Source organism: Grus americana, chromosome 9, assembly GCF_028858705.1.
Source record: "Grus americana isolate bGruAme1 chromosome 9, bGruAme1.mat, whole genome shotgun sequence".
NCBI classification, from domain to species: Eukaryota; Metazoa; Chordata; class Aves; order Gruiformes; family Gruidae; genus Grus; species Grus americana.
The window spans coordinates 12,371,578-12,388,204 of NC_072860.1; the positions used below are offsets into that span (position 1 = coordinate 12,371,578).

At 37.0% G+C, this 16,627-nt stretch overlaps 1 protein-coding gene across 1 annotated transcript in view; it reads right to left on the reverse strand.

Moving 5' to 3' along the window:
* Positions 1-16,627, reverse strand: part of SLC9A9 (solute carrier family 9 member A9) — a 214,479-nt gene that overhangs the window by 80,302 nt on the left and 117,550 nt on the right. Inside the window, exon 12 of the mRNA XM_054835998.1 lies at positions 14,372-14,525. Coding sequence (XP_054691973.1) covers positions 14,372-14,525 — 154 coding nt within the window. The remainder of the gene's footprint in view (positions 1-14,371; positions 14,526-16,627) is intronic.

Sequence of the window (16,627 nt, forward strand, 5' to 3'; positions counted from 1 at the left end):
ATTCATTTTACATGAAACAAACACTTATTTGGACAGGAGCTGAAACCTGCCTAGTATACACACTAACCACTAGTCTACAGTATAATTTTATCTCATTTTCTGGTTCAGTTAAATAAAATTATTTCTGCCTTCTCTGCTTTCCTCATCTCATGGATACATATGCGTACATGTGCAGAACTGGTGAGGTTTGAGCTAGAAGTTCTCCAGAAAGGTGGAAAAAGTGTGCGTGAGTTGAATGAGGCAGAGGAAGCAAACCAAATCCATGCTACAAGTTGATGCAGCAGGCAAGAGGGAGAGCAGGGCCTCTTTTGCTGTGTCTAAAATGAAAACAGAGGCTGCCACGGCATTTGTAGGAATCCCTTTGGGTGGAGATTAGAAAAGCGCAGGGACCGATCAAGGCTCAGGAGATTCAGGCAGTCTACCCGAACCTGCGCTGTGATTCCTGACGAGGCTTAATGTGCATAGATAAGTGAATAGCAAATGCAGCTGGGAAGTTTCAAGGTCACAGTGTACAACACCTTGTCTACTTGTAAGATTACTTCAGCAAAGCATGAGTTTTTAGGATTGCAGTTTAGGGTATTTTACATAAACAGCACTTTACATATAAACTTTTATATAAACAGCTGTTCTATATGTTTATTTACATAGAAAATATCTTGGATTTATAACACCAGAATTTATGTACAGTTTCAAGATTTCTTTAGATGCTATTTGTCCTTATGTAACAAAATGGTGTATTTCTTTGAAGAAGTACAAAAATGCAGAAACATATAATATATTTTTAAGTGCATTGAAATCAATTACTTCTTGCTGAGATAAGAGGTAATTTTCTCATTTAAATCTCATAGATGTACTGACTAGCAAATCACTGTTGGGCTGTTTCTGCACTGATAATTTGCTATAAAAAGCCTGTATTGTAGTGTAATTACCTGTTTACTAAATGCTAAAAGCCCATACTGCTACACAGAGCCTAGGTTATTTAATATCTGCTTTAATTAACCTTTCACATTTAACTTATTCTGGAACAATTTGATAGGTTTGTTATTAAGGGTGCCTTAATAACATGCGCTTTCCTTCCGCTCTACAATACATTTTAAAAAAGAACAGAAAGTTCAGAATTTCCAGAGGAATGTTTGATGAGAGTTGAAAGTTGTTTCATGAAAGTTGAAGTCATGCAGTTCCCTTCTGTCACTAAGCTCCTCTGCAAACCCAGATACACCCAGTTATACCAGCACATGCTTTTATTTGTTTAGATTGACAAGATTTCTATCACAGCCCATATACTGTATAAGACCATTAAGGCCTAATTCTCTTCCCAGTTAGCACCTTTTTCTTCTTAGAAGACAAAAGAGATGTTTTTTCCTGCATTTCATGTATAGTTTAAAAATGGAATTAAATATTCTTGCACCGCATGAAATACTTGATAGCAGAAAGGAAAACCACAGGAAAGCTTGAAAAAAATGAGAAAGACTGAGAAATGCTGTTTTTTTCAGACTGAAATGATACTGTGTTCACTTTTGGGCCCCTCACTACCAGAAAGCTATTGAGGTGCTGTAGGGTGTCCAAAGAAGAGCAACAAAGCTGGTGAAGGGTCTAGAGCACAAGTCATATGAGGAGAGGCTGAGGAAACTGGGGTTGTTTAGCCTGGAGAAAAGGAGGCTGAGGAGAGACCTCCTTGCTCTGTACAACTGCCTGAAAGCAGGTTGTAGCCAGGTGGGTGTCCATCTCTTCTCCCAGTAACAAGTGATAGGCCAAGAGGAAATGGCCTCAAGTTGCACCAGGGGAGGTTTAGATTGGATATTAGAAAAAATTTGTTCACTGAAAGGGTTGTCAAGCATTGGAACAGGCTGCCCAGGGAAGTGGCTGAGTCACCTCCCTGGAGGTATTTAATAGCCATGTCGATGTGATGCTTAGGGACATGGTTTAATGGTGGACTTGGCAGTGCTAGGTTTACGGTTGGACTCAATGATCTTAAAGGTCTTTTCCAACATAAATGATTCTATGATTCTACAACATTTTAAGTCAAAATGAAATGAAAGCTTTCATCCCTTCAAAATGAAACATTCATTCCATATTTTCTTGCTGAAGAAAGTCCAATATTCTTTGTCAAGCAAAATAGGAGAAGAATGAACTCACTTTGGAAATTAAGCCAACTAACAAATGTGAAGAACATATTTGTTTCATACCCTTCTGTCTTTTGGGCCAACTCGACAGTATTACAGAGTTCTTAAACTATTGAAGTTCAGTGAGTTTCCAGAGCAATTATTTTTCAAAAAGCAACAGTATCTGATCAATAATAGAGTTAAGAGGTGTCTTGATCAATACCTACAAAGCAGGGATATAAGATTCATCTCAGTAAATGTGATCATTATTTTTTCTAGAGCCAGGATATCATACTACATATTTATCTCAAACTTTTAAAGGCTCAAATTATTTTGCTCTACCTTCTCTTTACCCTCAAATGACACAGTTTTGGCACATGCTTGAAGTCAACTGGGTTTATGCTTTTATTTTATTTTGGTGGACTATTTAGAGATAGAGATCTGAATTAATTTGGCATATTTTGGTAGAAAGAATTAAATCATCAGTTTTGTTTTAAAGTCCCATATAATTAAGACATTCCCTAGCAGTATTTACAGATAGGTTTTGCTGATTCCTTAGTTGTAGTTTGAACAACATCATCATGTTGACTGCTGCATAGCAGCTACCTTTTGTATGACAGGGAGATACATTTTAATGGAAGAAAAAAAGATTGCATGAAATGGATGAAAACTTTTTTTTTGCATACTCAGACATATCAAAGAAAGACTATTTTAACAGATAGTGAAAGAAATATTGTAATTGACACAAATCCTACTGGATGGATTCTATTCCACGCTATAGATTTATTTATAATTTTCTGGAAATATCTATAAACTATTCTGGGTTTTTGGCATGTGGAAAATTCATCCTATCATTCATAGCAAACTGAAAGGCACGAATCTTTCTTATTGCTGTGTAATTTTCCCTCTCTCATGTACCAAATATTCTAGCAATAAAAGCGTATCTTTCATTTCTTTCTTCCTTTTCTGTTTTCAATAGCCACGTGGAACTAGAAATACAAGGTATGTGAGATGAGATTTAGCTGTCTTCCATGTTAGGAGACTGTGCCCAAAATTAGACCCCTCTGGCCAATGAAGACCAACAGACTTGACAGCAGGAGTCAGGTACATGTCATGCACAAGTCACAATTACAGTCCAAAATTTCCCATTCAACAGCTGCCCAGGACTGCCTTTCACAGTCGGAGTCAGAAAGCCCAAGTCCTCTGTATTCTGGTCTTTTTATTTTGTTATCAAGGACTATTACAGCACAAATGTTTATAAACCTTGTTTAGTATCATTCAGGCAAAATGCTATGAATAACTCCGAGAGGTCAAATGCACACTTTATCTTAGCAGAAAAGCACCTTGCAAATAAATGATAGGCATTTCAGAAGATCACTGAGATTCATTACCTGGATGATTTCTCATTTTCAGATAGAAATGAAAGGAAATTATCCAATTTCTCTTTTTATAATAACATCCAATACATTTAATGTCCAATTTCATACTGCTTCTTGATTTATAGCATTTACCAGGCTAATCGTGCTCTAGCTACTGTTATAAAAGTAGGTATTATATTAACTCTTTCAGTGTGGGTGTGCCCCATGAAGGGTTTTCTTTGCTCACAGGTAATTTCATGTGTGATGCTGAACGTCTCAAGGTGTGAAGCAGAAGCAGAATGCATTTCTCTAATATGGCTTTAATCAGGAACACCAGACCATTTCTTGTAGATACTACATACCCACTATGGTTATACATACCCACAAGTCCAGAACTGGTGGCAAAGACCACAAGCCAAAGGGGAAGTATCATATCTAGCAATATTTTTGTATAAAAAAAGATCTTTAACTAGAATCTAAACCAATGTTTTAGTTTGTGCTACTACAGGAGATCAAAGGGAATGAACTGATAAACCATAATCTGATCTTGCGCTCTGTGACCCATGTCACAAATAATCAATAGATGACTGTGCAAATTACTCAAGTGCTTAATCACAGTGATCTCTAACGTGCTTGACCAAACTTGAAATTGCTGATAGTTATTTACAGTGGCTAAACATCTTATAGCTGAAACTAAAACTCTGCTTCTTCCTCTGCCTTCCTGGACCACTTGTTACCCATATACTGGTGAACAGAGTGACTGACAGCCATGCAGTTTCCTAAGTCGACCCTAAACTACTGTCTTTCTGTCACACCTGGACTATTGTGTGGGAGCAAGGATGAGGCTCATCAGCAAAACTATTATAACACTCTTATAATTGTAGGACAGTGTCTTCTCTGAGCTGTTGTTTTGGCCTGTCCATGAACTCACACAAACAACTCCCTTGTTAGTTTAGTTTTATTTGAATCATTTTCAAGGTGTTCTTTGCAATTGTGAAGCTTACCTTTTAAATAGCAATGTAGGTTTTGTGACCTAAGGTCTGCACATAAATCAGTAATATCCTAATGCTGAGGAGAGTCTAGGGAGTCAGCAACATGGTTGCTCACATATATGCAATTAGTATTTGTTAGCACAGAAGCATTGAAATTGTCATCAGTATAAAAGATGTTAGGCAAAATATTGTCCTTTAGATGTTCACAGGTGCAGATAGTTGGCCAACTACGGATAGTAGTAATTTGAAAATAACTGCAGCATTAATGGTTAGACTTGTTACATTAAATTATGGGTGTTTCTGGATTTCAGAGGGTTTTGTTAGGATTTAAAAGACTTTTCAGGCAAAAACAGTATGATCTCTGTTGAAAGTGTGTCTGGGTTAAAAGGAACTCAGTGGCCTGAAGTGGCTTGGCTGAAATTGGGCTCTCAACAGGAGTGTTTATTGCAGCATGATTTAAAATACTTACTGTACTATGGCTAAAGAGGAACATGACCCTGGAAACAAAGAGTGAGCTTTGTTTATTGGAGCTATTTCTGTTACTGAGAGGGAATACCAGTTAGACTGATTATGAGTATTCTAAAACCAAAACAAAATAATAAACAGTACAAGTGCACAGAAATATAACAGTACTTGAAAACACTGCCTTTAAGTGAACTGTTTGTCTCTATGTTGTGGTCACTCGCAAATTACAGTTGAAGATACTTAGGCTGACATTCCATTTTGAATAGTAGATCAATGGATCCCTCACTTTCACTAAATTGTTTTCCAGGACTCTAGAGGAAATATGACCCAAAGGAATATGGTTATAGAAGAGAATGTGCCAAGGCCAGGAAAAAACATTTAATTAAGCCTCCTTTTCTAAACTGACCTTCCTTCCTCTTGACAAATGGTGAAAGGAAAATGTGTTCACAGGAATACAAGCAAAACAATTAAGAAGGTTCATAATAATTTATAACTATTGAATTATGGATCATCTGAAGATATATGAACACATGCTCTTGGCTCTTGAATTCAGACTATCTCAAGGACTAGCTATGTTTCAGGAGGGATAATCCTTGTGCGCCTGTGTGAGGCTGAAAAAGGGAAGCTAAGATGCATTCACTCAGAGTAAACCTTCCACTTAAATTAGGAATAAATGAGGAGCAGTAGAGATCAAACTGCTATGTGAATCTAGTTCAGAACAAATGACTGTGAGACGTACTATCTTATGCTCTTCTCTATCAGCAGAGCAGAACTCAGCGATAGAATACAGTACTCTGATGAGGCTCTTCTTAACCAGGCAACAGGATCACTCCTCCTTGCCTCAGCTGACTGCAGCCTCTTTGCTTGGATCAGCTGTCAGGACACCATTCTTTCTGGTGTCATAGTCGTATCTCACCCCACTGAGATTAGAGAAGGCATTGCTCCGCTTAGCGTTACATGAAACTGTCTAAACCAAACTTTTGAAAGTGACTTAGGAGCTTTAGCTCCATTGATTTTCAATGTACTTGAAGTTTCTAAGCCACTTTTGATTACAGGACTTTGCAGTATGGTGTAGAATGTGCATTTAAGACATACTATTTGTTTTACAGTTTGGGAATATACAGTAGGAAATAGCTACTTTATCACTCTGAAAGTTTTAGTGCAGTTAGAACAGTCTCAAGACTCTCACTACTTGTATTTACAGTAAGAGATACTGTCTCAGGAGCTGCGGGGGCTCAGTCACCTGCTGGGAAGCAATAAAAAGGGCCCAGTACAGTTTGCACATAAAGTTCTGGGGCAGGAGGTTGTCAAGCATATGCAAATGCTTTCAGGTCACTGGAAGGCTGAGACTTGTGTGAGCTCTGCCAGAGTTTGCTGTGTTTGACCACCTTCTTAAAGCTCCGAATACCAGAGGCAGGTGCTGCCTGTCCTTTACCCATACAACAGACTATTGCAGGTTGTGTCCACCCTCAGTGTCTGAAAGGCTTCTTCCTCATTATCAGGTAAGGATGCAGAATCGCAGCCTGGATAGTGATAGAAGCAGCCTTACATCAGAGGAATTTCCTGCCAGGTTAAAGGTGGGCAGTTTCTCGTAATGGCTTGATCACTGAGCGTGGTATTGAGTAATGCATAATTCTAGCCTTGTGCCCACAGCAGATCCTGCAAATAGAGGCTGATATGAAAATCATGAGTTTTAATATTACTTGTGTCTTGTTTAGATCACTTTTAAGCCAGTTTGTTGTTGTCCCAAGAATTTTGTTTAGCAAACACTGTGGGATTAAGCATGGTAACATAAGTCCAGTTATATCACTACCTCTCCCATAGATCCCATTCATCCCATTCATACAGATTTCTACAAATGTGGTCTTGAAGAAGATAATTTTCTCTTACAACTGATTTGATAAAGGACAGTGAATAAAACTATCCAGATGCTACAACCATATAATGGCAAATCAGACCTTAACTCTGCCAGAACTCAGAAACAGGCAGATTTTTGTCAAGAAGGACTTGTATGTCATTATAAAGAAAAGAAGAAAGTGTCAATCTTTCTGCATAACTGGAAAAATATAGTAATGTAGGTAGCACCATCCACCTTGTCTAAAACAATCTGTTAATCCTTTGATCTAAAGTGCATCCTTCTTTGTTCTTAAGCTGTGGAAAAGGACGGTTCCTGCTCTGCAGAGCCCTGAGGCTCAGTCATACCTTTACCACCATTTTAGCCCTTGAGATTTCTTACCACAACTGTTGCCTTTCTAGGTAAGGCAGAACTCTTTTCAAAGCCCACAATTTTTTTTCTTTTAATTTTTTTTTTTTTTTTAAATTTGAAGGGCCTCTTCTGGGAAGCAGAAAGAACATCTTTGGAAGCTTAAAGTACAGACCAAATCTGATCAAAGCTTCCCACTTGGCAGCAACAAGTGCTACCACTGTAGCATTGTAAACTGTCTTTCTGTAACATCTCTTTGAACACAGCTGAACACAGGGAACACAACTATAGATTTTGGGAATAATGAAAAGAATATTTTTGTTACTGAAACAGTAGCACTATAATACTGGCTAAGGTCATGTTGTTACTCTAGTTCTGACATAAAGTTCTGCCTTTCAGCAGTCTATAATCAGTTGATAAAGGCCTGGGATAAGCAGAGAATCTTACTCTACCATCTATTTTTTTTGGTAGCCAGTCATGGTCACAAGCAGTCAAGCCACAGCATTTAGCCCTGCTGCCCACCTGTGTCCCTAATGTGATATTCTGGTAAACATACACACTACCTTAGCCTTTGATATTGGAGCAATGGATTACAGTGTTGGATACTGAAGGAACCAAAATCTTGACTTCTTCAAAGAATAGCTTATCCGTGAAATATTTTTATTGTAAAGGGATATACTAGCATTCTAAATGACATTGAACTCTGCTGGCTCACGACTTTTGGGTGCTGATGTCTGCTGAATGCTCATTTCCTATTGTATTCGGTGGATTTGCAATATGGAAATAGGTGGGAGTTTAGGAGTTAGCAGTGTTTTGATCTTCCAACTTTTACACTGTAACACTGAATAATGTTACAATTTTATGTTTCAGATGTGACGCAGTCAAATAGTTGGCCTTATTTCAAAAGTATTAACAGCTAAGCCATGTTCTCAAAATGTTTTGGATACAGTGCTATCACGTTTTTTCCTTTTTCATTTAGAAAACAGTGCTGTAGCCATACCACAAGTAAGCCCTCACAAAAGAATCTGGTCTGTTTATGTTTTATGGTGGAACTCAGAATAAAACTTGAAAAACTTTCTTTAAAAAATTTACTTTGCCAAAATAGCAATATATTACATGAGTTGGTAAGAAGTCCCCCAGTAGGTTTTCCTGCAACTTTTAGTCTGAATTCTTATGTCCCGTCAGTGTTATTCAATGCAGATTTACCATCAAAATAGATACAGGTAAACCTCTGTAAGGACTATATATTTGAGTCGGTTGAATGATTCAGTCTACAAAGAATAAATAGAAGGACCCTTGAGACAACTCTTTTGACTTCGGTGGCTTCGTATCAGTGATAGAGATATGTCTGCGTGTAATCTGTAAAAGATTTTTCCTTTCCTTCATTGCTGTAGATCTGGACAGGGAGGTTACTGGATGCTTGACTCTTGCGAATGGCAGATTTCTTTTTTCATGCTGGTAACAATATTGCTCCCAGTTTACCTGCATTCTCCTCCTAGCCAGTCAGGATCATTTCCCATACAAAACAGAAGAGAGTCTCTACAGCAACAATATCCCTTTTGCTTATGTACTCATTGCAAACAGATCTGAGGACTTGTATAGGATGTGAATCCTCTCTTCTTATTCTTGTTACATGCATCAGACTGTTTTTTCAGTTATATATTATGTTATATATTTTTTACATTTGATGCATTTCTATGTTTTGTATTCTCAGAGATCATTGCCTGTATTAAGGTATTCTGTGTTTATGCCAGTGTAGTGTGAATGAATGACCAGTTGCTGTTCACCATCAGGGACCTTCTGGTTCCATCAATGCAAAAAAATGTTTTGAAAGTGTATAACGATATTTTTAGGTTTAGTTTTGCCTAGATGGGCAAAAAGACATAGCTGTCTGTAGTTATAAAGCTGGAATCTGAACAGTGTAAAGAATAAGCAGAGCTCTTCCCAGAGCTCTGGAAGTGAATCCAAAAGTTTGGGTCAATTAGAAGTTAGGAAAGGCAATAGTTGAATATTAGAAGAATAGTTTGTTTTGATTAATTTCATTTCCTGGGTTGGTGCTTTCTAATAGAAGAATGCAACGAGGAGATGCTCCTGCTGGGAATGTGAGCTTGGACAGCCTTGGTCATCCCCCGAAAAATTGGTACCTGGTACGAAACCAGGCCTCTGGCATTAGTATTTAGAGAAAGTTGGAGGTTTGGAACTAAGTTTTAGGTGAACTAGAGATGGCATGTTTTCAAGGGCTGCCAGGCACATAGATATAGCCAGTTTCTAGAATACATACCAAAGGCAATGGCCAGATAGACACAGTATTAAAAGTTACTATTCAATTCTGCTTAGTATTTATTTAGAATATGGAATAAAAATCTCCTTATTCACTGAAGGACTGCTGCAACGAGATGCACAAAAAGTCTGGAAATCCCTTGACAAACATTTACCCAGGAGGTGACGATAAACAAACTGGAGCTAATACCTAGCACAATGCTTTTATAGGACGTTTTATTAAGAGCTTTGTATTTTTGCTCTGCCTGTCAGGAGAGTTCTTTATCTCCAAACCTCTCATTGCAGATTTACTGTAAAATGTAGTGCTCTATTTTTAATCAGAGCATGGGGAAAGAAGGGAAACATATATCTGAAAGCATTAGCAGGTAATACTCAACATCTCTGAAGGCACATTTATTGAATACTTCAATTTGACTGTGAACTCAACCTTAAATGGCTATCTTTGTTTTGCTGTTGATATATCATGATATTATTCTCATACAATGATGCAGGTTTATTCATTCTGCCAAAAGCAGTGTATTGTAGTCTTTTCACATGGAGAGTAAAGGCAATTTTTTCTAGTTATAACTCTCAGATAAGCCAAAAGATAATGTATTATTTAGGAACGTGGTGCAACCAATTCTGCTCTCAGAACGCCAGTTGATAACATTGTAACTGACTGTGGACATGCTTCTATGCTCAGAAATGTTATGTTACTGTGGCAGAGAACTGGGAACATTTAAACAGGTCCTGATTTTCCGAAAGGGACACTCAACACTTGCTGAAACTCAGTTTCAGGTATCTAAAACAGGAGACAGCTAAAAAATTAAGACATTTCTGAAAATGTATGTCTCATTCTTTTAGAACAAAGTAAAAAAATATTCAGACTTTGCCAAGAATTTTAAGACTCATTTTGAAGGCTACTCTGTATGAGTAAATATACTAATAATGAGAATGATTGGTATGGGTTTCTTTTAAAACTGTATTTTGACATATAGAGACATGCAGGTCAGATTTCCAAGGCTTAAGGAACCTTTCTTAGATTCAAGCTATAGTTTAAGTAGGAGCATATGTTTCAATATAATTAGTTTGTTAAATGAAGGGACCTAGAATTGTGAACCTTAATAAACTTGGGTGAACTCCTGGGATCCATTTAAGCTTCTTTTTACAAAAGCTCTGAGCACAGCTGGCCTTTGCAACCTTGTGAGATAGTTGAGTGATATTGCTGCATTAAACGAGAGATAGAAATGGAGCCTTTTTCAGTAGCGCGTGTTAGTTTTGAGAATATATCTCACTATATGTTTTGGCAGCAATTGGCAAGTGTTGTATAAGCCATACATATTCCTGGAATAAATCAGCTGGTAGTTATCTCTGAGGACACGTCTCCATCTTTTCTCTAAAAATAGAGTGACAGTTTATATTTACACTAAGTTGAATTTTAGCTGAAAAAAAAAAGCAGATTTGATGCTATTGCTGTGAGTAGAGGTGGAAGATTATGGAAATTCCAGTTATTATGGAAACAAAGATTGATTTTTCAGAAGACTATTACTACTATTATTTAAAAATTGTCATTGTTCTATTCCCTTATACTCCTGATATACGAGGAGCCTTGGTCACCATTATGGGAATTTCACAATGTAAATTACACAGAGTGCAATAAATCATTGAAACATGTATAATATGTAGACAATAATCCACAACAAGAAGGCTGTACAGATCTTCAATACTGTCTCTTACCTTGACTAACACTATAATATATTATGGTAGAGCAAATGGTAAATATATTAGTTATTTGTAATTTATATTATTTTTACATGTCTTCAACTTAATGGACGATAGATTTATTTAAGTTTTAAAACCAAAATGTGGATAAGTTGGTCTGTAACATGTAAGCTCAAGCACTTATCTCTATGATAAGACTAACTTGGTCAACCTTGAGAAGTTGACCTGAACTACTGATAGGAACTGTAGCCTATTCTACATAGAGTGGGCACAAATTAAAATGTATGTGAGTAAGATTCGATTCAACCAATTCATTCTTTCATTGGCAAAAAAAAAAGCACACTCAGCTTTGGACTGTTATTTGCTTGAACCCTTTTTTTTTTTCACCGTTCCTGTCTCCTGAGAAGTTTTACCTGTACAGCAACTCGTAGGTGATATAGGGAAATCCAGTGTAGTCACTGTGACCTTAAAGCAGTCATTCATATATTTTTCATTTCCTGTAAGTACTTAATTTTGATAATGTGAATAACTTTATTTCTAGTTGTTTAGATTAACTGATCTAGCACTGTGCGTTGATTTGAACAATAGTGGTAAATCTGGTTCCCTAAAGCACCGGGGAATCACACAGAAGTGATTTCAAACTGCTCTGGGATGGTGCCTGATGTAAGTTCTCATCAATTGAACACTTAAGGGCTAGTGTGAGACCAGTGTCCTTCTTGTATACTTACATAGTAAATAGACACAGTTGCAGCATTTCACTGGCTTCATTCCTTTTTTCTGTAATTGATGACATACCAACCCATTCCAATGAGTCTCTTCACAGACAATCATAACATTTTTGTACTCGCAATACAGTTTCCCTTGGCTTTGTGAGCTGAACTCTCCAAACCAGCAAGAAAAAATACAATCTCTCTCTCCTAATTTTATTTTTAAAAAAAGTGGGGATAGTTGCAGCTCAGAATTGCCGTTCAGGCACAGCTGCAAGCATACTGGAGGTATTACACCAAGCCAGGTGGTGTAATTCAGAGCAGCCCCATAACTCTTTCAGCAAACCCAAGCCTGCTAGAATCCATACAGGTATCAAATGGCAGGAATTACCACCACCTTTAAATACAATTTCTTAGTAAAATTATGTAAGACTAAAATGACAAATGCTGGTAGCTAAGGACAAAATTCCATACTGAGGTGTAATAAATTATAAAGACAGTTAAATAAATTCACTAGAAAGAGAAATTAGAGCCTTAAGATACATTTGTAATTAAAGATGTCCATTTAAATTTTTATCTCAGTTTGACCACACACTCGTAATTTATGAAGCTGTACGTTCTGATGTCAAAAAATTAAATGGGAATTGTGAACCTAATAGCTTTACAAGATGAAAATCTATATCCCAGTCACAAAAATAAATCGATTGATTGATAAATCTGCCTGGCAGATCTGCTGGGATTCAGAGGAGATCCCTAAAGAGATGAGCATTTCAGATCGATAATGACTGTCTACTTCCAGTGTCTTTGATAAAATCTATTGTACAGGTGAGTAAAGAAGGAAGCACATGCTTGCATTGAATAAATAGTTAATGTGAGAGTCAGCCCCTCACTTGTGGTCTTGTGGGCCTTCCCACCTCTGGGTAGTACTAAGTAACAGAAGAAATGTCATTCATAGAATCATAGGATGTTTTGGGTTGGAAGGGACCTTAAAGACCATCTAGTTCCACACCCCCTGCCACGGGTAGGGACACCCTCTGCTTAAACCAGGTTGCCCAAAGCCCCATCCAACCTGGGCTTGAATACTTCCAAGGAGGGGGCATCCACAACTTCTCTGGGCAACCCTTTCCAGTGCCTTATCACCCTCATAGAGAAGAATTATTGTATCCAATTAAATTGTTTATGTTAGTGAAAGCACTTGATAATGTTAATTTAAAAATTACCTAGAGAGCTAGACCAGGACAGGCATCTAGTCCTAAGACCTAAGAACTTAGACTAGACACAGGACTATTGCCTGCCTGCTTTTTCCCTTACCACATTCTCAGAATTATTCCTTAATCTCCTGTTACAGTAATCCAAAGTAATTTGGTCCACAAGACCTAATGAGATATTCTTCCTCACCCATGTTTTTGTTGCCACATACAGCTGTTGCTGACCAACAGTGACAAACTGGCAAATCTCAGAAAGATGGCTGATAGTGGCAGAGTGTATCCAAACTGTAATGAACTTGATTGACATTATAGGACATGAGAGATATGAAAAAGAACCAAACTATCACAGAAAGATAAAGCCCCCACATTGCACATAGATGCCCGCATTTTATGTTTATACAGTACACTTGTATGCCAGTCCTTATTTTGTCTGCAAGCTTTTATCTATGCTCTTTGTTAAAGCAATTTAGTTATCTTCAGCTAGTGTTTTATAGCAATGGTCTGGCATGAAGGCTTGTTAATCAGACATCATTTTGTAAACAAAAAAGCAGATGCTATATGTAGAATAAATGATAAGGATATATAGAATAAATGATAAGGAATTGTGAATTACAAGCCTATCTTGATATTAGGGTTGGGGGTTTTTTGTGATCTTATGAACCATGGCAGTGAGTTCTAAATGGATTATGAAGTAACCAGAACTCAGCAATAGCATTACACTCTTATCGTTAAAAGCAAGGTTTCAAAAAAGCACACTTGGCAGGACACTGCATTTAAATTAGATACTGTTTATTCCAGCTTCCTACTTCCCTCTCTTTTCTCACTTAACCTCCTTTGTCATTCATTGCTGTATGTGAATACAAGTGACTATGAAGTAACTTAAAAAATAATGTAGTAAAGGAGCATATATAAAACAATAAGTAATAAATCAATGGCTGAATGAGGTACCAATACAGGTAAATTTTCTAGTATATTCACATTATAATCAGAAATACATCATTTATGATGTTTGTGTAATGAATACAGATTTTTAGATGAGGACAAAACCTGCCTTTGTAGCTCTTCAATATTGAGGATGACACTGCTAACATTTATTCACAGTGATTAAAAGGAACAGTAGTGAGACAATCTCTTAAGAAATAAGGATAGATCTGACTTAGGTCCAAACCTGTAATGACCTTGGGAAGAACCTGGGGTCTGGAGCCTTTACTAGATAGCCAAATACTTCCTTTGTGCTTGTAAAACTCTTTTAAAAAAACCATGTAAGTAAGCCTTACAAAGCTGTAGGAATTTAGTGACTGATCATAGCAACTGCATTCTATTTTAATGGTAAATATTGTAAAGAGAGTACTAACCTGATCTGAAGCCACGTGAGCATTGGTGTTGTGCCGCCACCAAATACCCAGACTGTGGAAAACACAATAAGCAGTGCTGTTGTAAACATCATTTGTTTGGGTTGGGATTCTGTGTCTTGAATAGCCAATGCAAATGCTATTGCACCACGTAAACCTGAAAAAAAAAAAAAAAAAAAAAAGAAAAGAAAAGACAAGAATGATGGAGAAACAGAATTTTACTCTTTTGAGCCCAAATCCAATTCCAAGGGCAGAGGAAATTTTCAGACCATGATCATGCTTCTAAAATGCTGGACTGTGCTAATTGAAAGGATGGTGCTTAATGCAAGGCTAAGCAACTTTGCAAAAGTGGACAATGAAACTACTCTCTTTCACATAATAAACAGGTATTTGTTTTACATCCACTGAATTCTTTGTCTTGAATAATTGTAAATTAAATAGTAATCTGGACTTTATGCATGTCAAAATAGAAATTTATTCCCTCTGTTGTTTTACTGACTTCAGTAGGACTAGTCATGAAATCAGGTGCAAGTGAGAAAGAGGATTGGCCTTAAAGTCTGCACCCAAATAGGCTACCCATTTCTTGCTTGAAAAAATTTCTTTAAAATTTCTTTAAAATCTTACAGTGTGCTAAGAATGGTCATAAAAATTATGACCTAAGAACAATTAATAGTTTTTAAAAGATGATTTTAAGTATCTAAAAAGGGGATACAGAATAAATGCAAATTTTTAGTTCTTAGTGTACTTGAAATATTATAATAGTTGTAAAATTATACACCTACAGAGATTGAGTAAACAAAAACTTACAAATGTGGAGAAAACAGCCAACAGTGAGTTAAAAAAAGCCCCATAGGTAGTATAAGCTAATTAAATATGTCCTCATGGTGTGACATTTTTTAAAAGAAAAGAGGGGGGAAAAAAGCCCACTAGTGCCTCCAGGCATCAGAATGCACAATAAAAATAATACTCTGTATTTTCCAATGCTTTTCATTTATCTATTTAAATTTACTTTATTGTTTTCTAGAAAAAAATTCCACAAAATAAGTGTAGAGAGCAAAGCCATTACATGTATACAACACACACTGAATCCAAAAAGTACTTTGCAAGTATCAAAAGATTAAATCTAATAATTAAACCTCTTGTAAGGCACTGAAGGTATATACAGAATCACTTAATCAACTGCTAAAAAGCAGCTATTTTTGGAGTAGAACTCTAAAGCTCTTTAAGATTACATAGCCAGAATGTGAATTATGTACTATGGAAGATGGACAGTTTATCCAGAGAACAACACAAAGCCATTTCTGCAAGGAAGTACCAGACTGTAGTTGCACCAGCTGAAAATGGTCAGTGGCAGCGGGTTTAAAATCTCTGCATTTATGAAAATAACACTGCAGTCAACAAGTGGGCTTGTCCTTGACTTTGCTTTTATGTAAAAGACATCTCTAAGGATGCACATACTTTACTATTTTCTCATAAGGAGAAAAATATCAGTTCATTTTAAACATGTATCTGAGAAGGGAATGACCCACTGTTGAAATGGTATTTTTTCAGCGGCTATAGTGGTAATATAGATTATTAGCCCAGATAGTAACTGTGACTGCCGTCACTGCATTTTTCATTTATAAAGGGCTCAACATGGTCTATAAGAGCTAATTCAGTTTCAGTTAAAAACATGTCTAAAGTAAAATAAATAATCAAACATATGAGTTGCTTCCAACTAAAGCAGTGGGAAGCAGATGAATATAACTTAAAATGTAAAGACTCAATGAGAAGCAAGGAACACTGATATATATCAAAATACATTCCAGGTAACAACACAAATGGAAGGAATTTTAACCACCTCTGAAGACGGTAAGATACTAAAATAGACTGAAGGTAAGGAAGGTTAGGGTTTCTGTAACACCTCAGGGAAAAATACCAACAAAGCACAATGGAACAGTTGGCTCTAATGGACATTGGTACCTCAGCTACGCCTGGAGAGAGTCACACGGTAGAAGGAAAATGCTCTGATGAACCATTAGCAGAGATTCCCTCCTCTCATCTTTCAGAGATGCCGCTGTGACAGCAGCTCCATATCTGTGCTGTGATCCATTGATCCTTTGGGCTCTATCACAGATTTCCTACCAGATTTTTCAGCTAGCTGTGCCAGCCATTAGGGATTCACCTTTAAGAGAGATTCTTTCATGTGTCAGCGCCTCCAAAGGAAACCACCCTGAGGGTTAAGCTTCAGAGGCCCACAGAATAGAAAAGGTGCATCCT